Raw genomic sequence first — 18,537 nt, forward strand, 5'->3', positions numbered from 1 at the left:
TTCAGCAACATTTACCTCCCGACCGAAATGAGAAAGCCAGGGGCACTGGCCACTGGCCCAACTGCATCCCTGCCTATGAAGTATGATAACTGTTTTGAGAGCTGCTGTCTCATTTCCATATCTCCATAGCAGAGGATATGATATAGCAGAGTGGATCCACTGAAAATGGCAGACTGTGTAATAACCCTCTGACAGCTACATACTGGTTAGCTCTTCTCTTTCAAAAAAAAAGAAAAAGGATTTTGGAATTAGCAGGATTTCAGGGAGATAAAAGAAAGAGGAAGGAACTGAAAAATGAAGAGGCTGAAAAAAAAAGCAGACAGACAAAAAGAAGGGCATCAGAAAGGGAGACAGGGAAATTTAGAAAAGCACTGAATATAGAGACGAAATTGCCTAAGATAAGGCTCATCAGTATGACTTATCATCTGCTGGTATCCATGACTGCAGCTGTAACCTTTGGTAAATGACTCTACTTAGTCGACGACACGGCCACCAGGCCGTTGGGAGATAAAATTTACATCCCACTGCAATAGTGCGCTGACACACATGTACACTTAAGACGCACCTAAATGTCTCCGCTGCAGGGATTTAGACACACACGCACAATGTTTTTCTTTATTCTGTCTTAATCAGAGAAAATACTCACTCCAGCCCGACGCGAAAAAACTGCGAGTAGATGAAATGTGAGAAGAAAAAAACTAGAGAATAGATGAGGACACCAGGATATCATAATTTAGCACATTATCCCATTAACAGCGCCTGGATGGAGAAAGAGGAAGGGAAGATGAGATTTAATGTGAGGACCGGGGACCCCAGAGGAGGCGGCTCAGAAGATGGAAAGACTTTATTTAACATGCAGGATACCGCTCGTATATAGCCTCAGGTAGGATAGAAACATAGAGATAAGCTACTTCAGCACTCCATCCACCAGGAAAAGTGCAGAGGAAGGGTTTTCCCTCTAATGGAAGCCATTCATTATCACATACCCTTATACTTTACAGTCATCACTATCCTAAGCTGAATCCTTTAGATGGCAGTGTGTGTGTTGTCACAGAGAAGGTTTCTCTGGAAAGCATCTGTGTCTGCTCGGACGGAGCACACTTAATGGCCTGGACACACTCTGGGGCTGTCTGATGAAACGGACTGATGTTATCAACAGACGAATGGCCATGCAGGTCAAAGGTCAAGTCCAGCTCCATTGTTTTGACTCTGAAACCCCCGTGTGTTCGCTCTGCTTCCTCTCCTGTAATCCCCACCAGCTGTGTGCAGACATGCACTTATGTGCGTGAGGCTAATAGAGAGAGAAAATAGCTGGAGTCACAGTGGGTGAGTGTGTATGTGCGAAGCTGTGCGCCGCAGCCAAAGCCAGATGACTCGCAAGAAAAATGACTTGGGCTTACTTCATTTAAATATGAATCAACCTGTGGGAGATATAAGACGTTATTTTTATTCAATGACAGCTGGCATCCAGCAGGAGCGCCGGGATCTATCGAAATATTCATTTGGCGCAACACGAAGGAGAAATCAATCCCGTAAAAACAGAGCACTTAATATAGTTCCATTAAAGCAGCTCTCAGAGCCGTGCCAAAATGGCCACTCCACTGCAGTCAGGGCACCGAGAGGCCATGTTGTCTTCACCAGGCTACAGTTTAGACTGAATAAAGTCATGCTACATTTTCAGCCAGTCCTGACAACTGCTTTTTAAAATGACACCCGATACCCTCACGCCCCCACCACTACCATTTGGAGACACACTTGAAGAAGGGTTTTGCGTGGGAGGGGGATGAGAAATGGATCAGTGGTGTTGTGGAGGAGTGTGTTAGGGGTCAGACGCCAGGGTTGCACATCTCTGTCCCGCCACCACACACGAGGCTGTCTCCAAGCGTTTGTGGCAGTGTGTGTTTCACATTCCACCTGGACGGTGACAGAGTGAAAGTCTCGCACACATATTCCCAATCCTTCACACTATAGCCTGAGTGTAAGTGAGACAGGAGTATCACTGTGGAGCATAAATCTAAATATAATAATTCTGTTTCAGTCTTATTTTTGTAGTTTTCACTCCTTCTGGATTTTAATACGGCCGTATTCACAAAGTTAGATGCTGCGATTTGGGAAGAAAATACACAAAAAGTGAAGGACATAGAGTAAGAAGACTAAAAGACTAAGATCAAGTTTGTTGTGACAGAAAGGAGCAGAAGAGTTCACAGAAAAGTGGTTTAGATTATCTGGCTGAACTGTTCATTCGTATGGTCACAGACCCCTCGGTATTTGCCTCTTTGGACTTCTCAGATTTCAGGAATTACTTGGGTGAACAATGTTATAAATTAAAAACTTGTCAGGCAAATTAGGAGATAAATCTTTTTTTTTTTTCCTCCATTCTGGTAGCTATTCATGAAGATTATTTTGGTTAAATTTGCCATTTCTTAGCAGCACACTGGGGGCAAATATAATTTTGTCTGACAGTGTGTTCTGTGGGTTATCCAGAGTTACCAGACACTGAACTGATTTTTTGGAAAATGTAATTCTTAATGCTTTTTGTAAATTGGATTAAATTCATTTTTAATAATGCTGACACACTGGCAGGGTGTGTGAAAGTATTTGGTCTGGCAGTGATGAAATAGGACTGGCATCAACAACACATATCTACGGAAATATGACTGACTCTTACGTGGTTCTGCGTCCCGTCTAATCCCAGCTACTCAACTATGACATATACTCAGGACCCGAAGCATGTTGAAGCTGGTCAAACCCCAAGCGAGGAGGCTGGAAAGTATTAACCCTCTAACGGCTGGCTGGAGATAAGGGTGTGCGCTGGCGTGCGAGTCTAAGAAAGGAAGATATCCCTGTTGGTGTGTGCTAATTAGGCTGAAGTTAGTGGGGCCTGCTACAGCTTGTCTGATAGCTGACCTGGAGAGACGGGATTACCTTTCTCCAGCTGCTCCCTTCCCTGCTACCTCCTTTAATGCCACCTTCATTAAAGGGACAGGTGACACTGGCACTATTTCTCACTCATCCCAGTTGGGCTATTTGGTCATACGGTGTGTCACAACCAACTGGGCATCGGGCACAATCCAAGCCGGATTCGTAAAGCACCAGCAAAATGATGAAGGACTGATGAGAGAATATTCCTGGTAATAGTAATCCCACCGTGCCTTCCTGTATTTCACAAATTTACTGGACTCTTGTCTGTACACGTTGGATCTTGGAAGGAGTAAGAGTGGAGCTGATAAAACAGTAAATGGAGCCAAATGCAATGGGCAGAGTCCATATAGGGAGGGACTGTGTGCTCTGCAGGCATGATGTGGGTGTGAGCATGAACATTTGCTCTGCAGTTGAGGGGTATCTGCACATGAGCAGTTGATGTAAACGTGATAAGAGCTGGGGACGGTCCACTGAATTCCAGCATACTGGTCTTCCTTGTAAATCCCAGCATTTGCTATTGTCATGCGGGCGAGGCCATTCTTGTCATTTCCTCTCTAACACACGCACACACCCTGGCCGACTGTGTGTGGACACCTGGTCTGGATCTAGTAGCCGATGGCATCCCTGAGGGCTGGGAGCTTATTCCCCAGATTAGCCCATACAATCCACCCCAGGGTTAATCGGCAAGTAGCATCACATCCCAACAGTGCAACTTTTATGTGCACCCACACAAGTAGGAATAGAAAAAAAATATATACATAGAAGCACAGATGTAAAACAAAAACAAAAAATTATAAGATGTATAAATATGCTTAAATGTATGACTGTGATATGATTTACTGCACTCATAAACTATATATAACGTGTTTGCCACCTCGGCGAGGTAGAAAAGATGCCATTTGCAGCATTTACGGTATTTTGCTGACATGGGACATATGCTCGCCCCAGCCTGTAGAGAAAGTCCTGGATAAAGGGCTTTTCCCCTTAAATCCCTGATAGCCTCCGAGCTCCAAGAAGGACTTAGCTGGCGACTGACAGCCTGGATGGGTGGTGGGACGTGGTTTTTGCTCGGGCTTAGGACTGGTGCTGGGATTGGATAAGAGAGTAGGTAAATATTTGGGCCAGCAGTTGTGGTTTAAGTGCCCCCTTTGGCAGGTTGAGGTGCTGGTTGGGGTCAGAGCCATGACAGGGCTGTCAGAGATATACAGCTGCAGGATATTCCTTCAGTTTTGGGATGTGCGGTCAACACGGGGTCATCTTACTGTTAAACTCGATGGTAGAAAATAATTATGGAGACAGTGAGTTCTGTGTGTGTGTGTGTGGGGGGGGTCAGTTGGCTTTGGGGCCCTTGACTGGCACCTTGCAGCTGCCCCCTGTGTGTGTGTGTGTGTGTGTGTGTGTGTGTGTCCGTCTGTCTATGTCAAATGCTGCGTCCGGTGGTGAGGTCGGAGAATGCAACAGCTACCTCCCAACGCGCCCAACACAGGCTCCTACCCACAGCTGTTCACCAGACAGTCGGTACCACACACAGCACCTGTCCGCATGTCTGCATTTGTGTGAGTGTCTGTGTATTTTTTGTGTGCCAGTCAGATCACACGCGAGAATAGACCCATACTCCAGAGCGTGTGAACCAAGCAACTTCCGCAGCTCTTTCCTTCCTGTTCACACTTGGTTCAACCTCACCCCTCTAAATCCTGCTTTTATCCCCTTCCAACCTAAATATAGTTGTATCCTTCCTTCCTGAAAATGTTGACTTCTTTGTTAGCTCATTAACTTCATTACGAGATCTTGGATCATCTGCGTGGTTGACTGCTATGTTCGGAGCGCTCATTTAATGGAGCTACAGTGATTGATTTTAGCAGAGATGTTATGGGATCAATGCTGTAGTGAAGGGCGCGGTGTGTGGGAGGAAGCGTTTATTATCATTATCAGAAGTAATAAAACTTTTGCCCTCTAACAACGGGCTCCCGCCCACACCGAGTGAATGTCAGTGTTAGTGTTGGGCCAGGACACTGTGCTTCATTGGTGGAAACATTGTCCTAATGGTGCCAAGGTGGCATTGCATTAAGGACAAATCATCACTCATTTCCTGCGTAAGACAGAGGGCAACCGTGTCACCATCAGCTCAAATCCGGGAAGATTTCGTATAGCTCTCCTGCGTGAGCGCTTCGATAACCAAGCTGATTAAAACATTCAGATAGGAACAGAAATGGGATCAATAAATAATGAGTGGAAAATGTCATGTGTGTCACTCAATCATCTGCAGTTCACATTGATATGGCGGCTTATCGCAGGCTGCAAATTACCCACAGCGCTGGCTATGAATATGATTAGCATTCTCATTTTCTCCAAGAAAACTCTAATAAACACAATTACATTATATCAAAATTTATCACATACCTTTCTGTGCATTCCCTTCAGTAAATGTGGCAGTCATCGGGTTTGCATCAAAGCCGACTATGGAGTCATTTCCTTATATTTAGAGCCGAAAGCAAGTTATGACAAAATAGATTTGTTTACCTCCTTCCCTCCTCTAAAAAATAATCTCATCAAAAAAGGGAAGGTGAGGGAACAATATGTGCAAACAGAGCACAGGTCATTTCACGGCAAATTACAGATATATGTTTCAGCCCTATACCTACAGTCGGTGCATTAAACCGTGGGCTATAAAACTTGTCACCTTTCTCTGACCTTTGGTTAAGATGAACTTTCTATAAAAGCAGCCAATGAAGTAGACTCGGAGGCATAATCGTCAAATCCACAATCTGTGACATGCCGCTCACCCAAAGAGCAGTAATAATATAACTTTGACATTTGTATCTAAACAGTTATGGACTGCTCTTTACCTAAAGTCAAACTGAAATTTGAATTATGCTCACTTTTTTCTGTGTATTTAAAAACAGTTTTCTGACATTTGTGGAAACAACATCACATCATCTATTTTCTGGTTGAGGGCCAGCAATGTGCAACTTTTTTCAACAACTCATGTAGCATTGATTGTGTACCATTTGTAATTTAGGATGTGAACATGAACATTTTTTGGAATTTCCTATTGTGCTTTTTAAATAGCTTCTTAGCCTAGCTGTCTAATGTTGGCTCTGATTCCCTTAATATAGTGTTTCTTCAAGTTATAGCAAAACCTGCTGAGTCATCAGCATCACTCAGTGGTGTTAATCCTACATTGTATACAAAGGAGAGGGTGGTGACTCTCTCTCTCTCTCTCTCTCTCTCTCATGGGTTCAGTTGTGGTGATAACCAATGACCAAACTATCAAAAACTCACAGTAGTCCCTATAGTCTGTGTGTCTGTATGGCTGCTTTCAGACATGCACTTGAGTACTGACATTTTCCTGAACTTTTCCGGAGGGGCTTGTAAAGGTCCCCAGTAAATGTCTGCAACTAATTTTCTGGTGTTTGTCTGAAAACAGCTTATGTTTACCCTTGCTTCAAATCAAAACTGAGAATAACTAACGTATGAAATCACGCGCTAAGACAGGAGAAAAATTATTTTTAAAATTCCTCTGTCGAAAACTAATTTTAATAATCTTAATTAGTCAATAAATTTAAACAAACCCCAACAATAAAGCAGACCAAGATGAACATAGGTATGGTTTAAATTGGATTTTTAAAAAACAGATTGAGATATAAAATTTGAATGTGTAGTACACACATATATAAATATATATTCATATATCAGTGCTGGGTATTGGCAGGAATCTTTAAATTATCAAATTCAATGCAGTTTCAAACCACCAAACATAATACCGCAGTCCTCAAGTGCACCACTATTTTCTTCCCCCACTAATATATGATATTTTTGACATACCATTTGGCGTTTGCTGTTATCCAAAAGGTTGAAGACCAGAGTGGGAGAACAGATTTTTGACATGGGTGGCCCTGGTGGAATCCGGCTGAGTTGGGGATTTAGAGAAAAGGTCTCCATGTAGATTGGAAGACTCAAGGCTTCTCAACAGGACTGCACAGTCAGGTGACAAATGGTTCCCCCGGCTGAGCGAGTGCCAGAAATGGCCTCTTAATCAATCAGAGGTCACCATGGAGGCTCAGCCCTGACTCCATCCAGCCTGAGAGGCAGCCATCTGATAGAACACTCAATGCCATGAAGAAGAAAAAGAAACCCACAACCTTTTCTCCTAGTTAGCACACCACTGCTGATTTTCTGTCTTCTCATCGGCTCTGAAAACATGTCCACTCACTTTGTTTTGCTTGTTAAAATATGAATTAAATCTGCCATGTATAAATTCAATTTGAGTACCTTTTTTTATTTAAGATGTATCCTCTGTTGAGACTTTATATTCTCAACCCTCTGATGAGCCGGTGGGAAATGGTGACGTAGTAGTAAAGCCCTGTGGTTTTCTGCATCTCTGGCCACAGCCTCAAGTCTGCCGCCCCCATCCTTGACACATGGCCATCTGTACCAGCATTTCAGGCAGTAAAAAAAGGCTGTGTGGGGTAGTGCACTGCCTGGTCGCCCCAACCTAAGGCCAAGCCCTCACATTCTCCTCTGAACCCCAAGGCCCACCCTCACATGTCCCGGGGGTTGACCTACACGCCGCAGGGCCCCCAAGGGAGTATATCAGGCTTTAGAGGGGAAGCAGAGGCCTTCTGTCCTCCGTCTACCTCCACCCTCCACTCTTCCATCATCCATCTCTCCATCTCCCCGCATCAATACATTCATCTGGCCATTCCCACTATCACTCCAAACATACTCTCAGACTCAAAGACCTTTGTCATCCACCCATCTGCTTCACAGCTATATTCGTAAATTTGTCGCCAGTTAATCAATTGTTTTTCGATTTGACCCAACATTCAGCTCAGTTTTGGCAGAGAAATCAAAATAATCATGCAACACTATTTTTGGCATCTTCATTTCAATGTCCTTCTTAAAAAAAGAATTGTTCCAAAACAAAATGTTATATTTAAGGGACATATAGATGTCAAACGTTAAAGTGTGAATTATCCTTCTATTAATCACTGTGCATCTGTGACAATTCATTTTAACTATGCCACAAGCAGATTAAGAATTGTAAAAGCCAAAAGTCATGCACAAAACCCATTAAAACCTAATGAAACGGTGTCACATTGCCATTACACTTCCAATAAAACTGCCATTTCACTGGATAAACGACCAATCAATACATCTACCAATCACCAGCCACCCACAGATCCATATATCTATTCACCCATCCTGACATTCAGTAGCTGCGTCCACGCAAAATCTTCGACACATCGATCCATCCATCTTCCCCATCTGCCACGGCAGTAGATGCCCGTGCTGAATCAGTCCCCACGGGATACTGGAGCAGCACACAGAAGTAACGAAGGAGGGAAGGAAACGTTGAGTGGCAAGATTGAGACTTGAGAGACGAGAAAAGAGTGAAATGAAGGCCACATCCACACTACTACGTTTTTGTTCTGAAATGGCATTTTTAAACTGAAACCATCTCCGTTCAGACAAGCATTTTGGTTCCGTTTCAATATTAATCCAGTTGAAAACATTTATACCACGTCCATTCACATACACTGGGCCTGTGCATACTAATGTAAATAGAAGTAGGTAACTTAGTTACAGAAAATACTACAAATGAGAAACAACAATGGTAAAAAGTACGCATGGATTTCTTTTCTTGGACCGATGACAAGGTGGAGCAAGTATTTGAAGTAAGTGTTCACAAAGTTTTGCCCTCACCGCAGGTAATCAAGTCGTGACTGATAAGAACCAATCAGGAGGCAGAAGCGGGTTATTGCGTCATCATTTCCAAACGTCTTTTTTTTTTGCCAGTCCTTGCAGGCCCGGAGTTTTCAAACTAAAACGGGGGCTCGCAGCGTTTCCAAACTTCAATGTTTTTTAAGGCGCTGGGAACCTCCAGAGAAGTGTGGACAGCATCAGTGATAGGTTGTAAAACAAAAAAACATAGTAATGTGAATGCAGCTATTCTATCAGTTAGGATAAAAATTGGAGGGGAAAAAATGAGAACTATTGGGGGCCTGAGGAATGAAAAAAGTTCTTGCACACAAAGAGACCGGATTGTAACTCAAAAAAACACAAAAAAAAAAGGAAGAGAGTGGGACGAGTGAGGGTCAAGGAAGGACAAAGACGAAGAAGAGGACGTTCATGTGGAAGAGATTCTCACACATCTGCTAACCTGGTTCTTTAATGGGGTGCAAATGGGCCTCCATTGTCCAGCCCTGTGGACCTGGCTGGAATAACCTGACACTTTCAGCAGCTTCACATGCAAACGTGAACACGTACTCACACCGATGCTTACATGCACGTGTGGAAAAGACCTAATGCCTTTGAATGGAGCTCGCAAATGGAACACTGAATAATGGTAATTCAACATTCCTGCAGAGATTAAAAATGTCTGTAGCAGAAAAAAGAAAAAACATACTTGTGGTATGTATTTTTTTTTTTGCATTAACACAGACAAAGGCATTTGATGGAATATTTGCAAAATCTTCCAAATGGTAAATTAAATATTTATTTAATTATTGTTTCTCTGTTGAACTTTTACTTTATGACATAAACGATCGACCGCGGGATATTTGTGCAGAGGCAGAGGGGGAATCTGTGCTCTAAACCATCCTCCCCCCTTCTCTATCCAAACATGTCTGAAACTGTTTTACTAAGTAGTCGCTGGCCACAATTCACGGCTGAAACGATTTTTACTAGGCGCTCTTGCTGACTTGGAGTTTGGGGGCGAGGGGGGATGGGGTTTAACAGAAGGGCAGGCAATACGGGGTCACACAGGAGGAGAACCGAGGGGGAGGGGGTCGTTCTCTCTCTCTCTCTCTCTCTCTCTCTCTCTCTCTCTCTCTCTCTCTCCCTCTGTGGGCTCTAGGAAAGAAAGGAAGGAAGGAAGGAGGGCAGGGCAGGGCTGAGGAGACAGGGATGGTGGGGGGAGGCGGGACCGCAGCAGGAGCGCTGCTCATTGGTCGGCTGCGGCCCTCTCTCTCTGGGTGGATTGACTGAGCACGGGTCAAATTACACCGTTCGCCGTGCAGTAGTTTGTTTTTCTCTCAGCCGGGAGAAGTTGATTCACTACGACGCGCGCAAGATCTACACACACACGTATATATATATACATATATATATATATATGTATATATATTTTTTTTTTGGTGGGGATTACGGCAACAGAAAAAGGATACAAACATAACCATTTCAAATGAGGTGAGTTCCGTGGGGCGCCGTGGACGCAGTGAAAGTCGAGGGGAGAAAGACAAGTCCTCTCTGGGAATCAAAGTGTTTCGTCGCTACGCTGCTCTGCAAAAAAACACCGATGCTTGCAGAACAGAAACAGTTCCGGAGTCCGGACTGTTTATTCCTGCTCAGTTATTCTAACTGTCCATCCATTGCTCGCCGAACAGCCTGCATCTGCAGCTCCGAGGCGCCTCTCCCCCGCTCATACAGGGAGGGCAAACCCGGTCCGACCTGCCTGCTCTGCTCCTCGTCTGTGAGATAGGTCACCCTCCTTTTTTCAAGCGGTGGTCAGTATTTATGATGCCATTTCTACGCGGTCGCCTCGTCCGACCCGTCTCACGCCGATGAATCCAAACTTATATGAACGATGCCTGCTGGGAGAAGCAACCAACAGCAAAGGGCTTTTGCGTAATGCTGCTGTTTATTTGTATGTGTAGTCCCGGTGCATGTGCGCCATGTCATCCATTCGGTGCCTCTCGTTGTTTGAAAGCGGTGATTGTGCGTGAAGTGAAGTCAGAGTGCGCGGCGAGGATAGCCCGTCGTTAGTGTTTATGTCTTTCCCCTTTCAAAGTTAACAGTAGTGGAAGGGGATGGTGCCTGGGGGGGGGGGGGGGGTGGTCGTGGCAGAGCTCTGAAGATCAGTCATCAGAGCGCAGGGGCCCGGGGACGGAGACAGAAGCAGGCGGAATCGAGAGGCTCGTGTGTGGCGAGCGGAGCTGAAATCTGTGCGCAAACTGGAGACGCGTCGTCCGGACGGAGGACGAACTGACAGGACTATTACGCGCTGGCTGTTTTCGCTTTAAATGGATTACCACAGGAATACTATGACATGCGTTCGGATCGCCCCATTCGTGAGTGAATTTGGATACTCAAGGTAGGTGTCCTCAGTGGGGGGGGGGGTTAATGAACAACTCGATACGGGGCGTTTTTACGACACGAGTTGTTTCATTAACATGGATCCCGGCTGGAGTAAAGGCTATATCACTGCTGGTGATTCGGTCCGTTGACAGAGGATCGAAATAGTTCATATGGAGTCAAATATAAAAAGCATTAAGATAATTAATGACCGGCAGCGAAATCAGCGCCACGCCATTGTAGTCCCTCAACACACCTTACGTGCGGAGAAGTGCCCTTCGTGTACGGTTCCAGGAGCAACAGCACATCTCTATTGTGCACTGGTCCAAATAGTGTTGAAGGGCTGGAGTCACAAATGCGAAGGGATCTTTTTTAATTTCTTTTCCTCGGCTTCACAAACATCCAACCTGCACGGCACAGGACGGAGCGCGCTGGTAAACCCAGGGGCCACATTAAACAATAAAAAAGACCGGCACGACGGGTAGTTTGACTCAGAGGTCGACCACTCCGGTGAATATGTTCTCGGCTCCATTTCGGTCCGGTGTATTGCTGCGTGTTGAATTTGAGAAGCGCCCGTAAGCTCTTCGGAGCCACAGCCCCGTGCACCGTGAAGGGCTGCGGAGGCAGTTCGACGCTGCCCCATCACTGTTGTCACTCCACCGCTGCAGCCCCCCTCCCCCTGTCTTTGTTGTCTTTTGTATCAGTCCTACATGTGGACTAAAGGGGCCTGAAAGGATTTACCACGGGTAAAAACTTGAATGCCTTTACGCACCCAGTACGCACAATGCAAGCGGTAGAGCCCGGGCTGCTGCGTGGGCTGCGTGCGCAAAGAGAGGAGCGGAAGCTCTCCGAGCAAAACTTGAAAAAAAAAAAACAACCAAACAAAAACAGCAGGAACAGAAATAGAATAATAAACCAAGAGGCATAAACACGATGAAATATGTGATAAAGTCATTTTGGATTTGTTTTCATTATTTGGCAAAATTGGCCAAATAAAGTATATGAGCGAAATGAGATAAACCAAAAGGGCTTATTCTGAGGTTGTCATTATAGACCAACACCATCCGGTGTGCGGAGGAAATTTTTATTCGATAAAAAGAGGCTCGGTAAAAGTGCACATTGTTGTTAATTTAAGTCTGTGGTCAAAATTGTGTTCCCTCAAAACAGTCCAGTCCCTTTGCAGAAAGAAAGACATGGAGTGAATTTATTCCCAAAAAATAAATAAACACCAGATGTGTTTATTTTGCCGAAAACCAGGAGTGTCTGAGGAGAACCCCGGCTTAGTTACCGAAACTACAAACTGGATATTGGCAGGAGCACCACACTCCGGCCAGGTCAAACATCAGAACCAGCCATGGGCTCGTTGACAGCACAGCTGGCCGTCGGTCTCACTTCGCCTCACTGGCCACGGGGTCAGAACTCAGCGACCAGAACGACCACCGTTAACCTCCACTACAGCCGGCCGTAACCCCGGAACAACCGCCGTTAAACCATACAGTCATCAGTATTGACCCTTTACAGCCTTATGGTCTCCCCAAACTGCCGCCTCAAATCATATTGTTCGATTCTCCAATGGTGGAGTGATAAATGTTTGACCTTGTGCACATGTGGAGTCAAGATGTGTGGAGAGTTTGTTTTGTTTCCTCCGAACCCCCTTTTACGAGCCCCACAACAGCTCTCCGGAACATAGGTCCACTGACCGGGGGTGGGGTCCCATTGTGTTGACTTGCCCAAAGCCCCTTTTGTTTCCTGGTCACACCTGCAGCTCAGCTCCTTTGTGCTCTACTATAGCAGAACTACCGCTGAGAACAGCCGTTCTCCTGTTTCACTCCTCTTGCCAAGGTAGAGAAGAGAAGGAGGAAAAGCACTGGCACAGCCCTCTCCTGTCGACTCTGTGAAGCAACAAGTTCGACCAAGCCTCTCAGAAAGGCTCCTTTAGGGTGGTGGTTATTAGTGAAGTGGGGAAGGGAGTAGTAATCATTTCTGGGCTTGTGTGGTGGCTGCTCTAATCATCTGGCTGAATCACCGTCCTATGTGGCTGCATCTTGATTACTTTCTCAGAGCCACGGTTGAGAGTCGAGACAACACTGTTATAGGACACATCCAGTTTTGGACAAGACACGTCACGCATGCTAACAAACGCGTTTTGAAAGTGTGAAGAGTGAAACGCCTGAAACTGAACTCCTGCGCTATCTGATTTCCCGTGCTGTTGAGGTTTACAGCACTGTATGGTGCAAGATGACAAGCCAGGCTGCCTCAAGCAGCGGCAGCCATTGTTCTGCTGGGATTACATCCACCCATCAACTCACAAAATCTCACGCACCGCTGTTGTTTGCCATCCCTTTATTAGCCCCAATTCCTCCCAATAGGGCCTACCTGCAAAAAAACATCCATTCTGTGTCGATGTGGAGGAGAGGTTGTGGCCGACATACGCCAGTGAAAGCACAGCTAAAAGGAAAATGCGTGTTAATCTGTCCTTTTAAGCTCTGGACACTAAATCTCCCGCAAGAAATGGGCTACAGACCCCCGCACCCACCATAGGCAGAAACAGTATTTCACCAGACCCCCTCCCCACGTTTAACACCGTGGACCAGAGCCAACAACATCAGCAGGGAAAGTGCATGGTTGTAGGACAATCAAAAGCCTGTAATAACAGAGGTAGAGCGAGGCAAGGCTGAATGGCACAGAGTTGCGTGACAAGCAGTGTTTCTATGCTTGTTGAGGCCTATGTGTGCACGCACACGCACACACACACACACACACACACACTGGAGGGCAGGAACAAGAGAGTGCAGAGGAATAGTCAATAGAAAACATGCTGGGCTCACTGGAGATTGAGAAGTAATTTTAGATCGCTGACCTCTGAATGTCTTCTGTTCCTGTTTTACATTAAAGTTTCCGAGGAAAGCCTTCGCCTCCGCGGCGCGGCTTTTACCGCGCTAGGAATCATGGGAGATCAGAGCTGAGCTTCTGCCTCTGGTTGGAGTGATTTTCTCCAGAATTGTTGAGCAAGGGAGAATGGCAGGAATAAAGTGGTGTGAATGCGTGCACTTATGAAGAAGCGTTGCAGAGCAGGACTCTAAACTCTTGACAACCGAGGAAATGATTTACCCGTGAACACAGCCAAGTTTGGGCTCGAAGCACAGCCTGCAGCCCCTGTGATAGCCCTATATAATTGAAATGTGAGCAGGGTTTATTTACCTTTCATAGCTCCTCTTTTTTTATATTGTGCGTTAGGAATCTATTCCCGTCCCGAGCTTCTCCAAGAAACTCAGCAATTTATTGCTTGGGTTTTAACACAGCGCATTTCTGGGTGTGAGGGCATCCGTACCAGGTAGTAAAAAGAAATGCCTGCTCTTTGCAAAGCAGTATCATCACTTCTTGTTTGGACTAAGCTGCCTACAGTTGGTTTTGAGTATGGATTGGGAGCCTGTGTGCATAGATCTGTGGATTGTTCGTGTCCAGAGATTGTACTGACTGCCTCTGCATCGTTATTGTTCGTAGCTGTTGAAAGAGAAATCTTTTTATTTTGTCAAACCCGTAATTAACTATAACGTGGACTGATTAAGACGAAGCGTCTTCCCGTCCAGGCCTCGCATTAACTCAGTCATAATGACACTGCTCTTTCAGAGGCCTCAGTATCCCACAGAGAAACCGAATAGCCAGGATTACACACAGCTGATGACTAAAACACACCAGCATTACTCCGATTCCATCTCACCACCACGTCCGTTCTTTTTTGGTGACACATCATCGTACAGTAACTCTACAGACCAAAATTGGGTTATTTGTGTATGTCTGAAAAAAAAACGCTGTTCACTTTTTATCAGCATGCAGGCATGCAGACAGTGTGGCCACTTCATATGTTAGATAATCCACATGCACTTTGCTGACGTATAGTATGTTATTGCTGTCAGGCAAATGCCTAAGTTTGTACTTGACAACCACAAGTTTAGAAATCGAGTTTGGAGTTCAAAAAAATGTCAGATTTAGAGCTAAAAGAAGGAAAGAAAAAAAAATCACATCTGGCAACAGAAGTCCATATATATATATATATATATATATATATATATATATATATATATATATACTGCCTGTGCTGACTGCTGATCTGCCACACTTCCTGTGTGGATCAATCAAAGCACTAATGGCTTGGCAGGCCGGGCTCACTGACAGCACTGGAGCAGGTGTGCTTTGGGGCTAATTGAAAAATGAGTCAATACCGTGTGTGTGCGTGTGACCGTGTGCGTGCACACACCCCTCAGTCTTTGCATTACACCATTTGAAAGAGTGATTATGTATGTGCAGCCGTGTGTCTGTGTGTGTGTGTGTGTGTGTGTGTGTGTGTGTGTGTGTGTGCGTGTGTCCCAGTGTGCTCCCAGCTAATCCATCCCTCTGCCTGTGTGACGTCTCCCAGTAAATTGTTTATATCCGTTCAGGCTTTGCCCACATGAATAATTTGTTTGCCTTCTAAATATTTCAACATACACCGATCATTAATATTCACATACACAGTCTGTCTTTAATGTACTTCTCCACACACTAACATACACGCTAAACCTCTGCCACTCCCACGATAAATTAATACCAACATGGCTGCTGCCGCTTCATGCTCGACATTCAGATGCCTTGCAAACTATTATCCACAAACACGACTGTGTCAAAAACAACAGAGCGCGACTAGACCCTCCTAACACAGAGCTGAGTGAATCATTGCAATAAAGCTCGCCAGCCCCATGGAGAGGCTGGAGCAATAACAGCCAGCAGAGCGCTAATAGAAGTCAGTGAAGGTCAGAGCAGAGGCTGCACTAGTGATGGTGATGAAGTTGCTATGTGCTAAATTAGTGTTGAGCCTGGCCCAAGACAAACCAGTCAAAGCACAGATGCACAAACGCAGCAGGCCGGCCACGTTCCTAACAGAGCGGACTTCCGCTGCAGCCAACACACACGGAGACACCCCGCCGGTCAGCTGGCTGACCTTCCCTTAGACAGCAGATGCGGGGAGAGGTAGAGGGGAAACGCAAAGCTCAGCCACTGAAAGCTCCGTCATCTATCAGTCAGGGAGGGAGCGTTGTGTGAGCGCTTTCTTTGTATTTAACTCACTTGGTGTGTAGAGACAGGAAAAGAAAATCTTAAATGCTGCAATTGTACCTTTTTTGCGTTCAACAATATTTTGGGATTTTGCTCACGAGACTACAGTTTGCGCCAGCGGGTGAAATATGAAATGTAATACATACCAAGCATTATTTTGTGTGTTGTGTGTGTGTTAACAGGTAACAACTCCACCAGTGTGAAACAGGAAGTGTCGTCTGTGAGCAGCCATGGGCCAGAGAGCTGCGCTTCTGCTCAGTGAGCTGCTGCTGCTGCTACTGACAGCCTCACGCACTCTCCTCGCAGTCAGCTTCCCAGAGGACAACATACCCCTCGATGTCGTTGACGCACACTGTGAGTACATGCACGCAAATTAACACGGGGGGGGGGGGGGGGGTTAGAGATTGCTACTATGAAATCACAGAAAAAAGTCCACAAGTATCCTCCTCACTATGCCGCTTTAGTCCCACAAGCTGCTATGTTGTCAGGCATTAGACAGAATAAAGACAAATACCGACAGCCTCCTACTTGTAGTCATATCCGCAGTTCAGACACAAGCATGCCATATCTGTAGTGCTAAAATTTTCATCACTGTGATTTATTGGAAGAACGGAGAGATGTGCTGACATATGCAGCCATTATCTAATGCACAAACACAACGCAATAACACATTTTTACTGTACCATTACTTGCAGGAGGATTTGGATAGAGCTCATATACAGCCTGTCTAATATAATGTTAAGTCAAATTGAGAAAGAAGTGAGTGTGGCTTTCCCAACAGTTTCTGCTTCTACCACCACGAGATTCCCATTAACATTGTGTGTGTGTGTATGTGTGATGTCCTCACAGTTTCACGGAGGTACCCTGTGTTCAGAGGCAGGCCCTCTGGCAATGAGTCACAGCATCGCCTTGACTTTCAGCTGATGACCAAGATACAGGACACACTGTTCATCGCCGGCAGGTAAACTTAAAACACACACACACACACACACACACACACACACACACACACACACACACACACACACACACACACACACACACACACACACACACACACACACACACACACACACACACACACACACACATCAATTATGTCCATATCTCTCTCGCTCTTTCACACATCCCCCCACATCAATATACCCAGTCATTCCTTGGCAGGTAAACAGTGGCATAAGGGGGGTAAAAAGCTCTTAGTGTTATTGGATATGTGGCTCCTAGGCCTGCGCCTGATGTATATTGCCCGCATTGATCCAGGAAAGAGGTCTATCATTCGGTCTGACGCTCCGTCAGGGGTTTCTTGGCATCTTTACATGTCTTTTTGGTATTTATGGACACTGGGATTAATCTGACCGCCAGCACTAATATTGTAGCAGGAAATCACCTCGACATCCACAGTATAAAACTCCCAGCTCCCGAGCCGGGGTAATCACCACCACATGTATCACTGTTGTCAGGTGGATTCTCCCATTGCCAGTTCAGAGTACTCACGTGTTTACTGAAAGTGAATGGAAGATGTCCTTCTCTATGGTTTGATCAAATTTGATCCCAATAAATGATGCTCATAGTTCAGAAAATACTCTCATAATTGCAAATAAATACCAAAAATAAGCAAACTGGGGAAATGAACTGCTGATTATGCACCAATAAAAAGCTCAATCTTGTGGTTGTGTTAAAAATCCTCAGAATTTCATAAGAAATAATCGTAAGAATTAAATCATAATACTAATTTAAATGAAAATCAGTTGTGCTGTGTTACTAAGCTGTGTTGTGTTGTTGTCTGTCCACAGAGATCAGGTGTACCTAGTCAGTCTGAGGGAATCCTACAGGAATGAGATCATTCCTTACCGGGTAAGATTCTCGTCACACAAGCTGCTCTCTCTCAATCCACAAACAATAGAAGGTCTTCATAGAAAATACAGAGCCATTCATCACTAAATGGACAGGTTATAAAATGAGAAACTGGAAAAGGGAAGACTGTGTGCGCGTGTGCGTGTGTACTGCACAGTACATGTGTCTAATGCTCCATGTTGGTTGTTACAGAAGCTAACATGGCGATCAGGCCAAGCTGACAGAGAGACGTGTGCCGTCAAGGGAAAACACAGAGTACGTATTAATAAAAAAGATCATTCACCTCGCAGCTTTTGTTTCATGTTCCAAAGCATGGACAAAGACTACGAACAAGAAGCTGGCTGCTTCTCAAAGCGCGTTTCTGTGTTTTTTTCTGTTTTCAGGACGAGTGCCACAACTTCATCAAAGTGCTGGTTCCCAGAAACGATGACCTGGTATTCATCTGTGGTACCAACGGCTTCAACCCCATGTGCAGATACTACAGGGTCAGTATCCAGTGCCACACACAAAATCTGGACTAGCAACGCCCGCTTTATTTCAATTTCCTTTAAAATACATCTGCCTGGAACCTTAAATGCATTCGTTTGCATGCTG

The 18,537-nt window shown here is 45.2% G+C and overlaps 1 protein-coding gene and 1 long non-coding RNA gene across 9 annotated transcripts in view; one reads left to right on the top strand and one right to left on the bottom strand.

Annotated features, from left to right (window-relative positions):
• The window catches only part of LOC118302454, a 170,788-nt gene that overhangs the window by 117,754 nt on the left and 34,497 nt on the right, over positions 1 to 18,537 (bottom strand). The window lies entirely within an intron of this gene.
• sema6dl (sema domain, transmembrane domain (TM), and cytoplasmic domain, (semaphorin) 6D, like) overlaps positions 1 to 18,537 on the top strand; it is a 33,089-nt gene that overhangs the window by 2,927 nt on the left and 11,625 nt on the right. For 5 of the 7 annotated variants that reach the window (XM_035628577.2, XM_035628581.2, XM_035628582.2 and 2 more), the window contains exons 2-6: positions 16,272 to 16,443; positions 16,939 to 17,050; positions 17,883 to 17,943; positions 18,136 to 18,198; positions 18,327 to 18,428. In XM_035628577.2, the coding sequence (XP_035484470.1) occupies positions 16,320 to 16,443; positions 16,939 to 17,050; positions 17,883 to 17,943; positions 18,136 to 18,198; positions 18,327 to 18,428 (462 nt within the window). In that variant the 5' untranslated portion in view covers positions 16,272 to 16,319. Of the gene's footprint in view, positions 1 to 9,962; positions 10,114 to 10,817; positions 11,018 to 16,271; positions 16,444 to 16,938; positions 17,051 to 17,882; positions 17,944 to 18,135; positions 18,199 to 18,326; positions 18,429 to 18,537 lie in introns of those variants that run through there. The other 2 variants (XM_035628578.2, XM_035628579.2) reach the window with 2 other exon arrangements.

This window comes from Scophthalmus maximus, chromosome 4 (genome assembly GCF_022379125.1).
Source record: "Scophthalmus maximus strain ysfricsl-2021 chromosome 4, ASM2237912v1, whole genome shotgun sequence".
Lineage (NCBI taxonomy): Eukaryota > Metazoa > Chordata > Actinopteri > Pleuronectiformes > Scophthalmidae > Scophthalmus > Scophthalmus maximus.